Here is a 20,549-nt window from a genome sequence, read left to right on the forward strand (position 1 = left end):
TTATCACCTTTGACTTCTTCTTACTCCCTTCCTTTCTTACTACCTCCTCTTATTTCCTGTCCTGTTTTCACAGGATGGGAAACCAATTTCCTGTACTTACCTATAATAAAAATATACACGTGTGACTGGGGACATATGAGATTATATATGCTACAGTCCAAATAATAATATTTACACTCTGACAGTCTGTCTGTACTTGTGAGGTGAATTTATTAGATGTGTGAGACAATAATAAGTTAAATTTTTTCCCTATTATTTAAGCTTTGAGAAAAGTTTATACATATAAGATGACTATAAGTAATGTGAGTTGTTAAAAAATATGGAAGACTTTATTTGACTTATAATTGGACTCACATCCTCAAATATTGGAGAGTTATAGCTAAGAGTCCAAGAAGACTTGCAGGTTCAGGTTGAATCCTGAATGGTCTACACATTCTAGGAATCAGTATTTGAAAACGAGTACAATGAGAAGAGCTGACGTTTGAAGTTTTGTCTGAAATTTGGGATGCCATCTCACTCCAGGTATGATTCGTACAAGTGATCCCTTGAGGTCTAAAAGCCTGTCAACAAAAACACAAGTCAGTGGAAGCCTTGGCACAAGAGACCCTTGACAGTAGCTGTCAAGTTTGCTAACCAGGAAAGTATTCTATTAAGCTCAAAGGGCAAGGTATTAATTGTCTAAGATATAAATGTATGAACCAGGCACCAAAACACATAGAAAGATGGACATTATTAAGGACTGTGGTCCTGAAGATTCTAGTGAATGAGAAAAGAAGAATGGGTCTATTTTTATTCTAAATTTTGCTGCTTAAGTAAAATTTCTCCTGTTTTAGTTCCTAATCTTGTCAGGAAGAGCAAGTTCCAGAACAAGTAGTGGAATAGGCCTACAAATGGGTATACATTGTACTGATACATCAACAAAGGTCAGAAGGCAGGAGTTGACCACCAAGAAGACTTTACCCCTTGTGAACACCAGTTCTTTCAAAGTCATAGCCTTGGCTTTTTGCTTATATATTAGATGCTACCATTGTTCAAAATCTTTTTCAAACTTCTCTCCAAACTAGAAGTAGTAAAATAATAATAATTAAGCTAGGATTATAGTTTTAGTGTATTTATTATTAATATGTTCTAAGTACAATGCTGAGTGTTACTTACATGGTCTTGCATTATCTCAAGAGCAATTTTGTGAGATAGTTATTATTCCATCTCAACATTTGAAGAGAAAGGGTCTAGAGAAGTAATTTGCCCCTGAGAGCACAACCAAATATTGTTCGAATCACAACCAAATATAGTTCAAATCACAGCACAACCAAATACTGTTCAAATCACACATTTGTCAAGTGGAGGATTAAAAATCTAAACAATACCTTTATTTGAGTTCTTAATTGTGAACTTGTCATCATGTTACTGTATCTTTAAAAACTAAAGTTCCAATAAAAATCCATTAACTACTTTCAAATATAGCAATCCTCCTGTCCAGCTGTGAAAAGTACTAGATGATACTTATTTGCCATTTGTGTTATTTACGGTCCATGACTTTTATGGTAACTGGTTCCTATTATTGGTTTCTATTAATGTAAAACATAAGTGAACATAAATGAGGCGTGAATCATTTCTTTTTATTAGCCCCACAGTCTTCACTCAGTGCTTGCAGTAACTCCAGCTGTGTCTTGTTAGTGATAACCTATTTAAAGAAGAGATCTTTAAGGATAAGGGATATGATTAGAAATCTTTGTCCATTTTATATCACTTCTGCACAACAATGGTAGCAAAAACAAAATGTAATTGATTGCACAATCTTGACCTGCTTCTGTTTTGTAGTGTGTTTCATATGATACTAACTAGACAACCAGTAGCTTCTAGTAACTACTGTAAGTAACTGCTAATTTAAAGGTGCAATATGCTATAAACCACTTCATACCATTGCAGTTCAAGGACTTTGCTATATATTTGTCCCATTAAATGATAAATCACAAATATTTTATTTGTGACTAAATAAAATTATTTAAGGTTATTTTAAGGGGGTACATAACCACTTTCCATGCATCTATGAAGATAATTTCCTTCATTATCCAGTGAAATTATTCATATTTCTGATGCTTCTAAAATTAGATCCAACAGAACAATTATTAAGCAATAAAATTTAGAATTTTATATAAAAACACTTAAAATGCTTTAAAATATGGCCCTTCCTTATTTGGAGGGAGGCCACCAAATGTAAGATTTTGTATTCACCTAAAAACTTCATTTAAAAAAACAAACAAACAAACTTGCCATCCTTTTCTATCTGTTTGAAAGCTGGGCCCAAGAATCTTTCCTAGTATTTTTCTTACTCAAAAAGGGAATGAATTCTTTTTAAATTATAAGAAATGGGCTTTTTAAAATTAGAAAACAAAGCAACTTTTATAACTGCAAGTTAACTAATTCTTGTATGAAAACTTGTAAGTAGGGGAAATTCCGCCTAATTTCAAACATTTTTAATATAATCACTTGAACTTGTCTGAACGTTTCTTGAGGATGTGATGCCCATCCCTCATGTGTTTTCTAATTCAGACAAGTAGTTCTTGTTTAAGAATAATTTAGTAAATGCTACTTGCTTTTCTTTGTAGATATTCAGTAGGCTTGATCATAAATCATAAAATATTTACGTCCTCCTGTCTTGTCAGGGACCATTCCGCGACATCTCGGAAGTTTTGGAACAGCGCTACAAGCCTCTGGAACCGACACTACGGGTGGCTGAACCCATCGATGGGCTAACAGAGGCCAGAGCACAGCTCCAGAAGCAGGAATGGGCACGAAATGTGAATGACAATATGTAGGTCCTTAGCTTAAGAAAAGTAACTGTACCATATTTGGTCCCTTAAGTTTTAAAAATTATTTTCTATTTGCTAACATTTTATTTGTGTTAAAGATGAAACCACCCCAACCTATTCAGAGACATCCAGTTTTTGATATATAAGTGTTTTAGATAAGGTTGGTATTGATGATGATGTTAATTCTATACACATACATATTACACAAGTACGTATATATTACTCAGAGGAAAAAAGAAAAGATTGAACGGCATTTTAAGGGGATAAGTTATCACTTTCCATATATCTGTAAAGATAATTTCCTTTATTATCCAGTGAAACTATTCATATTTCTGATGCTTCTAAAATTAGATCCAACAGAACAAAAACATTTTTCTTAAAGTGAACTAAATTTTATTTTGATACATTGATATGACACTGTTATTTTAATAAGTCAGGTGCATTGTTAAGTGTTTAGTTTCCTTATATTGAGGAAGATGATTGAGAAAGATAAAGGGTGATCTAAGAGCATATGCAATTTTAAATGATTATATTAGTATCATTGATTTGTGTCTCAATTCATACATCTTTCTCCAAAGTACTTCCTCACACTTCAGGCATTTGTCATCAGTAGTTATAGGGAATTTATAAAAAGACAATTTAAATATATTATTCTATAAAGTATCTTGAAATTATCTTTGTAATATCTTATAATAATAATTTACCATTATATATAATAAATAATAAAAGACAATTATTATACTATTGTAATTTAAATTATTTTAATTATTATAACTTAATATAATGTATTATAAATAATTACATAAGTTAACTACATAATACATACTGCAGTTGCTTATTTATATAATATGTACTAATCATTTTACATGTTATATAATAATTTATATAATAATAATTCCAAAATATATTACTAAGTATGCTTTGACTTATAAAGAAACTAGAATTGCCTCTTATCCAGCACAGTGGATTTTGGATAGTTTTGTCAGTCAGAAAGAATATATAACATGCTTTATTTTAATCATGCATTTCTGAAGAGACTCTTAAAAACTAAATAATTTTGAATAAACTGATATGAATGATAAAAGTGGCAAACATCTCAAGTAATTTTCATAAAGTTTTTCATTTTATAGTGATTACTTGAAGTGAGATATAAGCTGTAGAGCATTCAGCAGATTCTTTCAATAATTGATTATTACCCAACATATAATGAATAAAAAATAATAAATACTTTTCCCACAATTATTTTGGGGTGGTAGATTTCTTTTAGTAAAGAGATTATAGAAGATTAATGCTCCTCAGACTCAGCCAAGCAAAATATGCAATTTAGTGATGAATATCTAGTTATATTATTCAGAATTATTTTCTATTTTCAGTGATGCCAAGGTTTATGAAATAACATTAACTTCTCAAACAAATAACTACTGACCACACATATTGTTGTTTTAGTTGCTAAGTCATGTTTGGCTCTTTGTGACCCTATAAACCATAGCCTGCCAGGCTCCTCTGTCCATGGGATTTCCCAGACAAGAATACTGGAGTGGGTTGCCATTTCCTTCTCCAGGGGATCTTCTAAACCTAGGGATCAGACTGATGTCTCTTGCGTCTCCTGCATTGGCAGGCAGATTCTTTACCACTGAGCCACCTGGGAAACCCAACCATACTGATATTTCTACAGAAATCAATGTATATCAAACATATTGCAGTATATGTTTCTTAGTATTTTCCTTGATAAACCTAGAAAGAGCAGATATCAATGCCATCCCCAAAGAAAGGTGCTCAGCTTGTACTTTCTGTGGAATACTTGTAAACATTTTCAACCTCTGTAGTGTTGCTAGTGACCATTTACTCTGAAACTTCCAGATTGAAAAGTGCTTTTAGGATAACCAACCAATCAGGGACAAACTAAGTTGGGAATATTAAAGAAATTACTTATCGATTTGAAGTTAACATATTTTAAGCAAAAAGCCTTAGTAATGGGTTTTAACAACCAGCCTATGAATAGTCCACTTTTTCAGAGAACTTCAGTATTCTTGCTTGGAAAATTCTAAGCAAGAGGAACCTGGAGGGAGGAGCCTAGTGGGCTACAGTACATGGGGTTCAAAAGAGTCAGACATGCCTGAGCAAACTTCAGCTTCAGAGAACTGAAACTATTGTTTTGTAGCTTCTTTTGAAACCATTCTGCATAACTTAATTGTATCTTGTGAGACAAAAGAAATGTTAGAAATTTAGGTTTTAAGTCTTTAAGATAATAATTCTGTGATAGAAATTAGGCCAAAAGTCTACTTTTATCACAGAGATGCATAGGTTTTTTTTTTTTTTTTTTTTTAATGCAGAGAATCCTTCCTCGCCCCCTGCCCCCCGCCACATTACCAATTGATGCCTTTGTCATCCAAGAACCTTAAACTGGGAACCCTCTATGCAAACTGGGAAAATGGAACTTTCCATTTCCAATCTTAGGGATTCAAAAAGTAGCATTATATCAGAGGACTTGATATAGGACTTAACTGTTTCATTTTCATATCATTGTGAAAATTGCACTGTGGTGAAAGTAGAAAGATAGGTTTTGGGACTAGATCTGTATGAGCTCAAATCTTGACTCCATTACACAACAGTAGTATATAATCTTGGGTAAGTAACTTGGCCAATCTGAGCCTCTATTTCCCTGTCTATAAAATGGGGAGATAAATGTTATCTTTAAACATTGTAATGAGGATTGAATGAGATAACAAGTATGCCAAGAACACATGAGAGACTTAATAGAAGATAATTATCATCATGTTTTATGTCTACTCCAAGCCTAATAGTTTTGTGTCTAAGACATCAAACTATATGGATAGGAAATCACAGATTGCATCGATAGGCTGGATCTCATCTACTTGCCCTACGAACCAGAAGTTAAGGAAGACCACAAGCAGAGCTCTTATCGATCAGTCATAGAAGATTTCTCATTAGGCTTCTAGTTTGCTAGGGCTGCCGTAACAAACTACTATAAACTAGATGGCTTAAACAACAGAAATTTACTGTATCACAGTTCTGGAGGCCAAAGTCCTGGATCCAGTTCTCAGCAGGGGTGATTTCTTCTGTCCCAGTCTCTCCCTTAGCTTTTGGTGATGGCTGGTAATCTTTGGTGATCCTTGGCTTGTATCAGTAGAAACAGCACCCCAATCTCTCCCACCTTCTTCACATAGGTGTTTTTCCTATGTATGTGTCTGTCCATATTTCCCCTTTTGGTAAAGACACCAGTCATACTGAATTAAGGGCCCTCCCAACTCCAGTATGATCTCATCTTATAAAACCCCAAAGACTGTATTTTCAATTAAGGTCACATTCTTTAATATATTCTTTAAAATAAACATAGAAAGTGGGACAATAATATTGTACATATAGAGTATGGAGGGTTTTTTTTGGGAAGTCATTTAAAAACTTTATTTGTTCTTATTACTAAACAAACTCTATTTTTCTCATGCCTTCTAGAAGATTATGTTATGCCTTATTCACGTATCATTTTTATGAAGCCAAGAAATTAAATAAGAATTAGTAAATAATTGCTCAGATAGCATAAGACATGTAAAGGAGTATTTATTGATGACAAATGTTTGCATATCAGGAATAGTTCTAGGCTCTCGGAGTATATCACTGAATTAAATAAACCAAGTCTCTACTCTCATGAAACTTCTGTGCTTCTAGCTTTAAACTGAACTGAAAAACCTAATGAAGTTCTAAAGAAGTAAGCACTTGAAAATCATCAAGCATATGACAGAAAGTGCCATGATATTTTTTTAAATGTAGAATTTACTCATCCTCTGATAATCTAGGAAGGTGTTCTTCACAGAAAAGGAACTGAATGGGTTCTTCGTAAAGAAATGGTTAAAATTTTGACAGAGAAAAGATGAGAAAGTAGATAAAAAGTAGGTTGATGGTATGGGAAAAAATGAGAAGACCAATTTGACAGAAACTCATTTTTTAAAATTAATTTATTTTAATCAAAGGATAGTTACTTTACAATATTGTGGTGGGTTTTTTTGCCATACATTGACATGTATACCCATGGCTGATTCATGACAGGAACTCATTTTTATGTGGGAAGCATAGTAAGGAAAATTTTAGGAGGCTTTAGGGCCAAGGATTTGAGGGTTTATCCATAGATAATAGAGAACTATTTAAGGCTTCTGAGTAAGAGGATGTTATGAAAATAATATGAATTTATTGACTGTGAGACAGATGTATTTGAGAAGAAATATGCTGGAGGGAAGGAAGCCCGCTAGGATAATACTGCAGTTCTGGTGAGAGGTAGAACCAAGGTGAAGGCAGGATTCTCCAGTCAACTCTTTCTCTTTACTTCCTTCTCCTTTCTGTACATAATCTCTCTGAGTGATTGCTTCCATTTAAGAGACTTCAACTATAACCATGTGACCATGGTTTCCACCCTCAAGTCTCAAAAATCTTTCTCCTACCTTCCTTATTTATATTTTCAACTGCCATCTTCGTTTGCATCTCCTCCAGGTGTCCCAAACTCAGTAGACCCCACGTTGGCCTGCTTCTTCTTGTCTTAAGAGTGTATTGCAGCACCACCTCTCTACCCAAGTAGAGACTTGTGAGTTACCTTGTTACCCCTCTCCAGAATTCTATTCGTTCCCAAATCCTATCTGTTTTACCTTTTATGTATCTCTCAAATCCAGCCCCTCTTTTCCTTTCCACTATTGATTTGGTTTAGGACTTGTAATTTCTTTTTTAAATGCTATAAATCCCATCTGGTCTGCCCATTCAGTGCATCTACCACAACCACACTAGGGAAAATTCAGCAAGGTATTATTCCCCGAAATGCTCTTTTGTGGCCTTTTTTTTTTTTAATCCAGGATAAATCTTAATTCTTTTTTGCAAGACTCAAAGCCCTTCAGGATCGGATCTAGGCTTATTTCTCTAGCTAATCTGCCACCACATTCTCTAAGAAACTCTCTGTCCAGAGCTATTGGACTGTTACCATTCATCTTTATATCCATGCCCTCTTCTGTTTCCATGAAGAGGTTTCCTACCTCCCTTGGTTTACTAAGTCCGTTCAAATACACTTAAAATCATAAGAAAGAATTGTTTATTTACTTTTTAAAAAGTGCAGGGACTTGCCTGGTGGTCCAATGATAAGAATCCACTTTCCAATGAAAGGGGCATGGGTTTGATCCGTGATCAGGGATCAAACTACTGAGCCTGTGTACCACAACTAGAGAGCCCTCGTGAAAGATCCCACATGCCACAGCAAAGATCCTGCATCCTGCAACCAAAACCCAATGCAGCCAAAAATAATACATAAATAAATATTTTTTAAAATAATAAAAAGAGTGGAAAGAGCAATGCATATTTGACTTAGGGTTTTTCGCAGAGCATTTAGAGGATTATTTTCAGTTGTAAAATGGGACCATGCAAGTTACCTAGATGAAGTAGGGAAAGAAGTCATTATTAAGAGATGGAAGAAATGGAAGGCCACAGCACTGGAGCAGTGTTTAATTTACCCACTAAGACAGCAGAGATGGAATGGAGCGGTCATGAATCAGGTGATGTAGGCTGATACCAACTTCACTAAAGACTTATGAGTGGTGCGAAGGTCCTTGGCCACCTCATGCAAAGAGTTGACTCGTTGGAAAAGACTCTGATGCCGGGAGGGATTGGAGGCAGGAGGAGAAGAGGGCGACAGAGGATGAGATGGCTGGATGGCATCACTGACTCGATGGACGTGAGTCTGAGTGAACTCTGGGAGTTGGTGATGGACAGGGAGGCCTGGTATGCTGTGATTCATGGGGTCACAAAGAGTTGGACATGACTGAGCAGCTGAACTGAACTGAAAGTCCTATATGTTAATACCTTCTATTAATTGTAAATATCCTGGCTTAATACAGGAGACAGTAATTATGCAGACTACAACTATATCCAACATGGAGTGGAGTTAAGACATTGCTGTGGAAGTTGGTGCCAGTCTCTGCTCTGGTAGACAGAATATTGACCTCATACAGAGACCACATCCTAATCCCAGGAACCTGTGAATATGCTACCTATGATAAAGGGGACTGTGGATATGATTCAGGATTTAAAGTTGGAGAGATTATCCTGGATTATCCAGAGGGCCCAGTGTCATCACAAAGGTTCTCAAAAGTAGAGATTTGACTATGAGAAAGATCTGAGTGAGGCAATGTGAGATGGATAAGTCATCTTTGCTAGCTTTGAAGATGGAGGAAGAGACCACCACCAAGAGATGCTGGTGGCCTCTAAAAGCTGGGGAAGGTGAAGACATGGCCTCTCCCCTAGAGCCTCCAGAAAGGATGCAGCCCTCCCATGCCTTGCCTTGAGTTTTAGTTAGACCCACCCCAGACATCTGGCCTCCAGAGATTTCAGATGATAAATTTATACTCTTAAAGCCACTCAGTCTGTGATGGTAACTTCTTACAGCAGAAATATAAAACTAATACAAGTGTCCTTCAAATCAAGGAGGTAGCTTGCTAGATCAGACTTTGGTGTTTAGATTAATTACAAACCTGAGCTAAATTTGACGGAAATCCTTAGATCCCCAAGGATCCAAGTTTCTTCTGCAGACACTTAGAGGATTAAAGAAAGATATGACTGTGGCTTGAGTTTTCCTATGAAGAGAAGTTCAAGATTTAATCATATTGTAAGGATAATATATATATTGGGCTTTCCTGATGGCTTAGATGATAAAGAATCTACCTTCATTGCAGGAGAACTGAGTTCGATCCCTAGATCAGGAAGATCCCCTGGAGAAGGGAATAGCTACTCAATTATTCATCTATCTATCTATCTATCTATATTTTGGGCCACATCATGTTAGATCTTAGTTCCCTGACTAGGATTGAACTCAGGCCCTTGACAGTGAAAGCTCAGAGTCCTAACCACTGGACCACCAAGGAATTCCCAGAATATTATATTTTAAACTTGTGTAGCCTTTCATAAGAGCCTGAGTACAGACAGTCCAGTGAAAAATAAAAGGTATCAATTTTCTGATAATTTTTGTAGAAGAGGCAAAACTTTGCTTCTGTCCACTTAGGATCTTCAATGGGGCCCAAGAATTTAATTGGCATAAATCAGATTAAAAGGAGAAAAGCATACAGATTTATTTAATAGAAGTTTTACAATAGCCTTCATAAAGAAAATGAATACCCAAAGAAGTGGCAAACCTTATGTCCTTTCATATTGAGTTGAGCAATGAGAAGTAATTGTGAAAAATAGCAAAAATATATGGGGATTCCAAAGGAACATAAAAGTTATTTAACAAGGTCTGTTTGTACAGAATTCTCTACATTATGACCTCACATGTCTGGTGATAGGAATGTTTCTTTCCTCTTGGTTTAGGAAGGGCATCTTTTATGTGGGAATGTAATCTGGTTTTAGGGGAAAAAGAGAAAGTAAGTTCGCTTTTCTTGTACCAATTGTTTTTAAGCGGTTTTAGTTCAAAATAATCCTCGGCCAAAGTGGCCTATTTGGGGGTAGCATATTTTGCTACCTTCATTATTCAGAGTAGGTGAACAGTAGTGAACTAAACTTTTTTTTTTTAAAGGACATTTAAAAACCATGGTGTATACATAGATGAGATATGGCTGTATTATTTATCACTAACACTGAGGATAAGAAAATTTAACGCATCTCAAAACTTTTTTGACTTGTGTGATTTTGCAACACTTTAGCCTTTTACAATTTGCATACTTTCTGAACTGTTATTGTATTATGATAAATAGGGATTATCATACATTTTCAGATAATGTTTTCTTAACAATTCAACTTTTATTTGTAACTCTTCCATTTATTTTAATTACTAGCACAGTGTGCAACATTTATTAATCAGTAGAGCCTTTTTAAGTTAAAATACTAAATTAGCTAACCCCATTAACACAGAATACTCCAAACAAGCAGCAATAGGAGAGGTAGTTACTGTGCAAATCGTATTATACATGCGGGTGCTCTAGGGCACGGTTAAGCGTGATTACCCTCTTTTGATCCAGTATTTCTCTGCCTCTCCCAGCTAATTTCCAGTGGAAATTTACAAAGTGCTGCCTTCATTTTTCCAGCTTAATTTTTCTAATGAAGTGCTGGTGCTTTATAACACTGGGGATACAGATAATAAGCCTGTGTATAATTAAGAAGTTCTAGAATTTGTCTACAAAAGAGTCCTTTATTACTTCAACTCTACAGTGAGAAATATGCTCTCTTGATGTCCACTGTTTCCTTGAAAAAGATGGCTTTTTAAATAACGGACCACAGAATCCTAAAATTCTGCTCTTATAGACACCTAAGTCTAAGAATTTTAATATTTATGACGTTGGCATTAATGGTGGTAACTTGGAAGACTTTTACTGGTATTGTGAAAATCTTGCATACACTTTCGATATATGCAATCAGACAAATCATAAAAACACATTTTTAGTCTTTTTAGTTAGATTGTATCATTTTGTAAGAATTCCTCCTACTGCGATAGCTAACATATGCTAAGTAAAGTTTTGCCACTTAGGTTTCGGTCAGTTTACAAGGTATGTGGAATTGCTTTTGTAAAAGAAAGGCTGTCATCCTGTGACATACTGGCATTCCTATATGGGAATGGCATTTATACATCCCAGACTTTCCTAGTTCAATTTAGAGTTCAAAAGTGCGTTGAGAGTCAGAAGAGACTTGAAGGCTCAACAGAAGTATGCCAGGCAGAGCAAGGAAGGTGACATGAAGGGCGTGGCCTGGACAAAGCCGTCTCTCTGTCAACAAGCGCAGAGCTCATGTGGGTTTCAGTTTGCCTTCTGAGGCAGCTAGTGATGCTTAGCTCAGAGCTTTGGTACTTTATGCAAAGTGGCAGAGATGAGAGGGAAGGTAGAGATGGAGCCAGAGTATAAAGGGTCACATGTACCATGATAAAGTGTCTGGACTTTACTATATAAAACATGGTGTAAACGCATCACAGTGTTTTAACCAATGGAGTGAAAAGGTCAGTTATCTTAGAGATATCACTCTGCTAGCTATGTCCATGGTAAAGAAATGGGAGTCCTAGCATCTAGGGTACCACTGCCTCAGTCTAGTTTTGAAATAAAGAAGACTTGCCCAGGAACAAGGACAGTGATAGTAGAGGGAAGAGAAAGGCTCACAAACTGATTTACAGGTGGAATCCTATAAACCCTAAACCAGAAACGGGGACCAACATGATATGGTGTGGATGGTGTGGTCAGGGGCATAGATGCATCTTAGGGCTTTCCTCAGTGCAATGAAGAAAGATACATTCAAGATGATTCAAGAAGTTAAGGATGTATTTAAAAGATGCATCAAAGAGTCTCATGGAAACCAAAGACAAACTGGACTAAGGGGACCCCTTAGGGCTGCAAGGGCATCATTTTCTCTCTCTAGTGGCATCTCCACTTTTCCCTGTATTTCTGCTTGCTGTCTTCTTTCTACTGGCTGGCTTTATCTGTGGCCTTAGTTTTTTTCCATAAATCTTCAGTTTGCCCTTAGTTTTCTTGGCCACTCCAGGCCTGATTCAGTATAACCTTCCAGCTCTAGAATCCACAGCTAATTCAGCTTTTCACTTCAAATTTCCTGAAAGAGAATCTGTTTTGCTCAATTCATATCATCAAACTGTCCCACACCGGTTGTAGGCTTAAAACACAATTAATGTTTAACAAATATATGTTAAGTTAATGGAAATATTCAATTAACTTATGAATGGATGACAACTGTGGGTGGAGACAGTGTGCCACGTTATAAATACAGTGTCTTATGAAAGTGTAGCCATGAGCAAAGATCTTCTCAGGTTGAGGAGTGCAGAGGCAAGAGGTCCTCTAGTACCTTTACTTCTGAGTGAGGTGACTGGTCAGATAGTGATAGTGATATCCTTACTTAAAAAAAAAAAGTAAGAAGCTCTGTTGGCATGATAGGGTGGAGGTTTGGCATATGAGATTAATTTGTGGGCAGATCTATTTGAGGTGCCTGTTCTATATCTAGGTAGATATTCTTTGTAAGCATTTGAAAATACTGATCTTGAGTTAAAGAAAAACACTGTCTCTAGAGATAAAAATTTAGAAATGATCAGAGGTGACAGTTAAAATCTTGGTGGGGAAGCATCTTCTAGGGAGAGGAGAGACTACAGAGGGAAAAGATTTAGTACAGATTCCTGGGAATTGCTTTAATGTTAGGGCAGTGATTCTTAATTAGGTTGCTTACCTGTATCACCTTGAAGCTTAAAATTATATATATATGCATTCCATAGTCTCAATCACAGATATTTTGACTCAGCAGGCATATGGGTTTGAAATGCACACCCAACTGATTCTAATGCATGGTTCTAGTTAAGGTAAGAACCATTAATTCAAGGTATGGCAGAAAATGAGTCAGTCAGGAAATGGTGCAAGCAAAGAAAAATTCCAGGAGATATTTTACAAATTAAAGGAAAAGAGAATTCACTCCAAGGACTGGATGAGACATGAGTTTGATCCCTGGATTGGGAATATCCCCTGGATGAGGAAATGGGAACCCACTCCAGTATTGTTGCCTGTAAAATTACATGGACAGAGGAGCCTGGTGGGCTACAGCCCATGGGGTTGCAGAGTCAGGTGCAAGCATACATATATGAAATATTTTAAATTTACATTTAATTTTAAATTTTAGAATATCAAAATATAGAATATCAAATGAAATTTTGTTGTTCATTCGCTCAGTCATATCCGACTCTTTGTGAACTCATGGACTGCAGCACGCCAGGCATCCCTGTCCTTCACCATCTCCCGGTGCTTGCTCAAACTCTTGTCTATTGACTCGGTGATGCCATCCAACCATCTCATCCTCTGTCATCCCCTTCTCCTCCTGCCTTCAATCTTTCCCAGCATCAGGGTCTTTTCCAATAGGTTGGCTCTTCACATCAGGTGGCCAAAGTATTGGAGCTTCAGTTTAAGCATCAGTGCTTCTAATGAATATTTCCTTTAAGATTAACTGGTTTGATCTCCTTTATTTTCATTAAGATGAAATAGTATTAGTGTCATATAGATAAATATATTGGCACCACTTTTGTAGAATTTAATTTTAACCCCTATTTAAATACTCCATTTTAGAATCATGCTGAAACTAACATCCATTGAAGCCCACCTTTATATCATAGAATATAAATTGTTCTGCTTCTAAATACACTTTTGTATATCTTTAGTACATTCACAATTTTCAAAGAATAATTAATGATGATTGAGTCTAATTTGAGATGCAGTGTATCTTGGTTAGAGCCTCGGAAGTCATTGACAAAGGAGATGCTCATTTATAAATTCTGAAGAGAGATCGTTAACTACAAACTTGTCAGTTGAGTAAAGCTTCCAAGAGTGTAATAGTTGGACCCTGCAATTTTCAAAAAGTTATATTGATTAAAAAGTAATTTAAAATGGTAATTATATCTTTTAAAAGTCCAGATTTTCTGGCTTTTATTAAAAATTAGGAGATCTAGAAACAGCAGGCCCCCGGTCTCACATGGCAATGACTGATTAAAGTTTGCACTCTTAGTTTTTGTTAATGTGTATTACTCCCTGGCCTTTCCAGACATAGACATTGGAGACCCTTGTTCTAGATGATAAGGTCCTCAAGAAAGAGCCCAAGATTTATGCTGTACACTTAGCTTTGTCAAGCATTATTATTTTTTTTTTTTACATATTGGACTTGAGCTTGAACTAGTTTTATTTGTTTTGTTTTAATCCATCTGATCACCAAAATCATTCTCATTAAAAGATAAATCAAGCAAGAGGAAATGAAGTCAAGTGTGACTGCTCTTTAATCTTTATTAGCACTATACCAGCAGTCCCAGTATTAGGGCAGCCTTTTCTTTCTTTTTTCTTTTTCTTACCCAGAACAGCATTTTCCAAACTTTGCCTCTTGAACTCTAGTCTGAAAAATATTAATGAGTATCCTATCAAATAAACTTGGGAGAAATTATGTTTGAAATAGTTAAACTTTTTTTTTTGGCATTTACATGGCTTTCCAGTCTTAAATATATTTTTATTTAGTGTAAACTTCTAAGAGGGGACATATACTACATAGCATTTTGCAAACTCAATCACTCATTGATTCCTCAAATATTACTGCAGCCTAATATGTGCCAGACACTGTGTTAGATGCCAAGAACGAGGCAATGAAAAACATAGCAGAGGTGTCCTGGCTTCATAGAGTTGATAGCACAGTTAGCCATGGAATCCCTTTATCCACTGACTGGTTTGGAATATGCTGCTCTGATATAACTCAACAAAGAACATTTGATTTTTTCTTAGCAAGTTTTTCTTTTTCAGTTCAGTTCAGTCGCTCAGTCATGTCCGACTCTTTGTGACCCCATGAATCGCAGCACGCCAGGCCTCCCGGTCCATTACCAACTCCCGGAGTTCACTCAAACTCACGTCCATTGAGTCAGTGATGCCATCCAGCCATCTCATCCTCTGTTGTCCCCTTCTCCTCCTGCCCCCAATCCCTCCCAGCATCAGAGTCTTTTCCAATGAGTCAACTCTTCTCATGAGGTGGCCAAAGTACTGGAGTTTCAGCTTTAGCATCATTTCCTCCAAATAAATCCCAGGGTTGATCTCCTTCAGAATGGACTGGTTGGATCTCCTTGCAGTCCAAGGGACTCTCAAGAGTCTTCTCCAACACCACAGTTCAAAAGCATCAATTCTTTGGTGCTCAGCTTTCTTCACAGTCCAACTCTCACATCCATACATGACCACAGGAAAAACCATGGCCTTAACTAGACGGACCTTAGTCAGCAAAGTAATGTCTCTGCTTTTGAATATGCTATCTAGGTTGGTCATAACTTTTCTTCCAAGGAGTAAGCGTCTTTTAATTTCATGGCTGCAGTCACCATCTGCAGTGATTTTGGAGCCCAAAAAAATAAAGTCTGACAGTTTCCACTGTTTCCCCATCTATTTCCCATAAAGTGATGGGACCAGATGCCATGATCTTCGTTTTCTGAATGTTGAGCTTTAAGCCAACATTTTCACTCTCCTCTTTCACTTTCATCAAGAGGCTTGTTAGTTCCTCTTCACTTTCTGCCATAAGGGTGGTGTCATCTGCATGTCTGAGGTTATTGATACTTCCCCCTGGCAATCTTGATTCCAGCTTGTGTTTCTTCCAGTCCAGCGTTTCTCATGATGTACTCTGCATATAAGTTAAATAAGCAGGTGACAATATACAGCCTTGACATACTCCTTTTCCTATTTGGAACCAGTCTGTTGTTCCATGTCCAGTTCTAACTGTTGCTTCCTGACCTGCATACAGATTTCTCAAGAGGCAGGTCAGGTGGTCTGGTATTCCCATCTCTTTCAGAATTTTTCACAGTTTATTGTGATCCACAGAGTCAAAGGCTTTGGCATAGTCAATAAAGCAAAAATAGATGTTTTTCTGGAACTCTCTTGCTTTTTTGATGATCCAGCGATGTTAGGAATTTGATCTCTGGTTCCTCTGCTTTTTCTAAAACCAGCTTGAACATCTGGAAGTTCATGGTTCACGTATTGCTGAAGCCTGGCTTGGAGAATTTTGAGCATCACTTTACTAGCATGTGAGATGAGTGCAATTGTGCAGTAGTTTGACATTCTTTGCCATTGCCTTTCTTTGGAATTTGAATGAAAACTGACCTTTTCCAGTCCTGTGGCCACTGCTGAGTTTTCTTTTTAGTGGCAGTTTATTTCATTCTTAGACTTTCTTAAGGATAGTTTGTACAAGTGTTTCTCACAGTCTTATTTCTCTGCTTAATTATATATTTTTTAATATCAATTGTACAAGTCCTGAAAATATCTGAACTTAAAACATTTAATGTTGTAAATTGCCTCTTAAAAGAAGAGCCTGTGTGAATACTATGTAGCTGGGGCATTTAAATTCAGTATCTCTTTAGTAGAGTCTTTTCTTTTTTTGGTTAAGTTTTCCACAGTTAACTAGAGGAAAGTAAAGTCAACTCTGTAAAATATGTTTCAGAAAGTTGCACAGATGTAATGAAGTTATTGAATCAGTGTGCCTGGAGAGTGTTAATAATAACAATAATATATCCAGGGAATGCTAGTCCTCTTAAGATAAGAAAACTACAACGAGAAGGGCAAAATAGGTCTTCCCATTTAAATTTAGAAGTTTGTAATACAAGCTCACTATCTAGCTGAACAGATAGTCTAGCCATTTGCATTTTTTATATTTAAATATTATATCACCACCTGGGGGAGAAATTTATGTTATTGATACTACTACTTGAATAGTTTATGAGTTTTCAATTTCTATTATGAATTTTACTCTAAGTATGAAACACTTTATATATTAAATGCTTATAGCAATGGTTACATTAAAATCTCACTGAAAGCTGTCTTCATCCATAAATGGTCTGCCTAATTCCTATTTCAAGTTGTTACTCATTTTACAAACATCTCTTCAACTGAAACTCTACTAGGTAAAACATCTTGATAGGTTAATAGACGATGTTTTTGAAATCCCTCTGTTGGTATTAATGAGCTATATATATTAGGTTTATCTGGACATTTATATTATGAATACAGACATTGAAACACTTTATTTCTCATATTAAAGATTATAAAAAGATATATTTATTGCTAAATTCATTCTCAAACTCATATTATTCTATGTTATAAAGTAAAAAGGAGATATTCAGTATTCTATAACCCTATCATATGAATGGGACTGTTAACCTGATATTTTTGCAAGAGCTAAGATTATTCAGTATTCATTTTTTCCAGTTTTATTGAGATATGTCATACAGCACTATGGAAGTTTAAGGTGTACGGAACAATGATTTCACTTACATGTATCATGAAATTTTATATATTCACTATTAATTCATTATATCTAGTCAATATTTATTGTCAGTTATACATACTACCAATTTAAAACATATCTCATCCTAGTTCATATACAATTGATGTAAATAATTGTATATTTCCAATTGAGTGGCTTTTAAAAATGCTTTACCTTATAAAAAATTCCTACAGTTGGTTAATGAGAACTAAGTTATCTGACAATGAGATCAGAAATGAACTGGCTGTAACTCAGCCCTCAAAACATTAAATTTGCTATTTTCTATATTACAATAATGATTAAAATACTAGAGTCTAATAGAATATGTAATATTTGAGCAGCTGTACTTTTATGATAACATGGAAATTTTTGTTTGTTGATTAGTTTATTAGATTAAATTGACTTGCCTTGTTCATATTTTCTCTCCTAATTCTTTCATCAGCTCTTTGCAAACTTTTATACCTAGGCATTCTTACTTGTCAAATTAAGTTTTGTAGACCAAAGGGAATTGCCTCTGGAATTAAGGGAATTCCTTTCTGTTAATTAGACTATAGTGGATTTTTTTCCCTTTTATTCTCTTTTTTTATGTACCACACAATTAAATAACTGCCCTATTTTGAACATTACAAAACTCTTAATCCAGCTTCTCCTTTTGCAAGTGTTTTAGATAGACCTTTCAGCAGACCTTGCAGCAGAGATCCTGTGGTGAACCCCAGCACTGACTCTTGTATCCTGTTTAGGCCTGTCTGCCCTCCCAGTGTTGTCAATGATGGAACAAGTCAGGCTGCTCATTGACCAAGATCTTTATTAATGCAGCTTGTGATTTCTGCAGCATGTTCTATGGTTCCCCTGTAAGAACAATAAGAAAATAATCGCCATATTTCCCACTCTGTAGCATATACGATAAAACTGACAATTGATTTTTCTGATTCTTTGGTCATTTTTTAGTTAAAAAACAATAGCATCTTAGAATCACTGTTAAGATAGAAGTAAACTATCCTTGGAGTCTACGAAATTCAATTAGTCAAACATGAAGACAGTATAATTCATACGACTATATTTGCTAAGCTAGCATCTCATTATATTTTATTGACTATGAAGTGTAGGAGGTTTCCAGATTTGAAGATGAAATCATTTTTTACACAATCTGTGATGATGGAAAAGTATTTATTTTTGTTTATTTTTTTCCAAATGAAGAGAGTGAAGGATTGAAGTATCCTGTATTCACTTTAGAGTTCATTAGTAAGAAACCTCCAATAAAAGGAAGGAAAATGTCAGACATCTGATATCAAAAGATCACAAGGCTTCCAATTTAGCTACATAGTGTTTTTTACATTTATTTTTTATTTGGAGGAAAATTACTTTGCAATGTTATGTTTGTTTCTGCCATGCAACAACACACATCAGTCATAATTATACATATGTCCCCACCTCTTGAACCTTTCTCCCCTCCCCCCATCTCACCGCTTTAGGTCATCACAGGACATCGAGCTGGGCTCCCTGTGCCATACAGTAACTTCTTGCCAGCTATCTAGTTACACACGGTAATGTGGGTATGTCGATGCTTCTTCCTCTGTTTGTCCCACTCTTTCCTTCCTCTACTGGGTCCACAAGTTCGTTCCCAATATCTGCAACTCCATTCCTTCCCTGAAGATAGGTTCTAGAAAACTGGTATTAATGAGCAGCATAGTTTTGAGAGAGAGGAATGGGTTACCCTTCCTCTGTCCCCAGTGTGGATCAGCCTTCAACATGCTGTGGGCAAGTCTGCCCTCATAGAGAGGGCCACACAGAGCCCTAGAGATGGTTACAGAACTTGGTGATAGAATCTGTAAGCAAAGGATAAAGTAACTGAGGACAGTATTCCACAGGGATATTAAGGAAAATGAGATAAGGCTGCAGAAGCTTTACCTGTTCTGAGAGGAGCCAGTATAAGCACCCTATGAAGAGCATCATTCCTATTTTCAAGGCCAATGAACTACATACATCCAAGACCCCACATGTGGGTTCCAAGTTTTGCCTCTGAGCCTATACCCATACTAGTCTATGACTTTTGCATCCTCTTTTTCGGTTTTCATTTCTGCCTAGTGAACTCTGACCCATTTGTTAAAGAACAGGTTAGATATTTTCCCAGTGCTTTCTGTTCCTATACTCTTTTGTTTTTGTTTTATCATGAAATTTTGTTTTTCTCCCCTTGTATACTGGTACAGCTATTTGCTCTTTCCCTCATTAGATTTTAAGGGTCTTAGGGTGAGGCTTCTGCTGATTCACCTTTTTATACTCAGTGTCTGAACACAGTACTATTGAACAATTAAGACATATCTGGTGGGCTTTCTCAATGGCTCAGCAGGTAAAGGCTCTGCTTGCCAGTGGAGGAGACACAGGAGACATGAGTTCAATCCCTGGGTTGAGAAGATCCCCAGAGGAGGAAATGCAGCCCACTCCAGGATTCTTGCTGGGGAAATCCATGGACAGAAGAGCTGGGTGGTTTATAGTCCATGGGGTCGCAAAGTGTTGGACATGACTGAACAAGGCACAATAGTGGATTGAATTAACTATGAATCAAGTCCCCTAGTATTTACTATTGATTATTTGCTTAACTGATAATACAGCCCCAGAATTGAATATTCATTTCTGTGTTATAAGGAGCTGCCTCTAGGGAAAGTGGACATCTCCCTTTGGCTTCCTTGCCTCCGCTTCTGCCCCATCTCCACCCCCTTCAGCTCAGGGAGGGCGAATGCTGCTCTTTTGGGGGACTGGTCCCACCCAGGATCACATTCCGTGAGGGCTACCTCTCTCCAGAGTTTCTCCTGACCTATTAGTATACCCCATTACTCAAGTGCTGGCCTGACGTTGCTCTCAGTGGGGAGAATCTTTGACCATCCCTTCTTTTACCCTTTTGACAAGTGGTTAAAGAGAAAGGCTCTTCTCCCCAGGGGAACATCTGCCCTGTCACTC

General features: G+C 36.4%; 1 protein-coding gene across 1 annotated transcript in view; it reads left to right on the plus strand.

Moving 5' to 3' along the window:
• Positions 1–20,549, plus strand: part of SPATA17 (spermatogenesis associated 17) — a 203,092-nt gene that overhangs the window by 121,158 nt on the left and 61,385 nt on the right. The window contains exon 8 of the mRNA XM_018059937.1: positions 2,667–2,815. Coding sequence (XP_017915426.1) covers positions 2,667–2,815 — 149 coding nt within the window. The remainder of the gene's footprint in view (positions 1–2,666; positions 2,816–20,549) is intronic.

This window comes from Capra hircus, chromosome 16 (genome assembly GCF_001704415.2).
Source record: "Capra hircus breed San Clemente chromosome 16, ASM170441v1, whole genome shotgun sequence".
NCBI lineage: Eukaryota > Metazoa > Chordata > Mammalia > Artiodactyla > Bovidae > Capra > Capra hircus.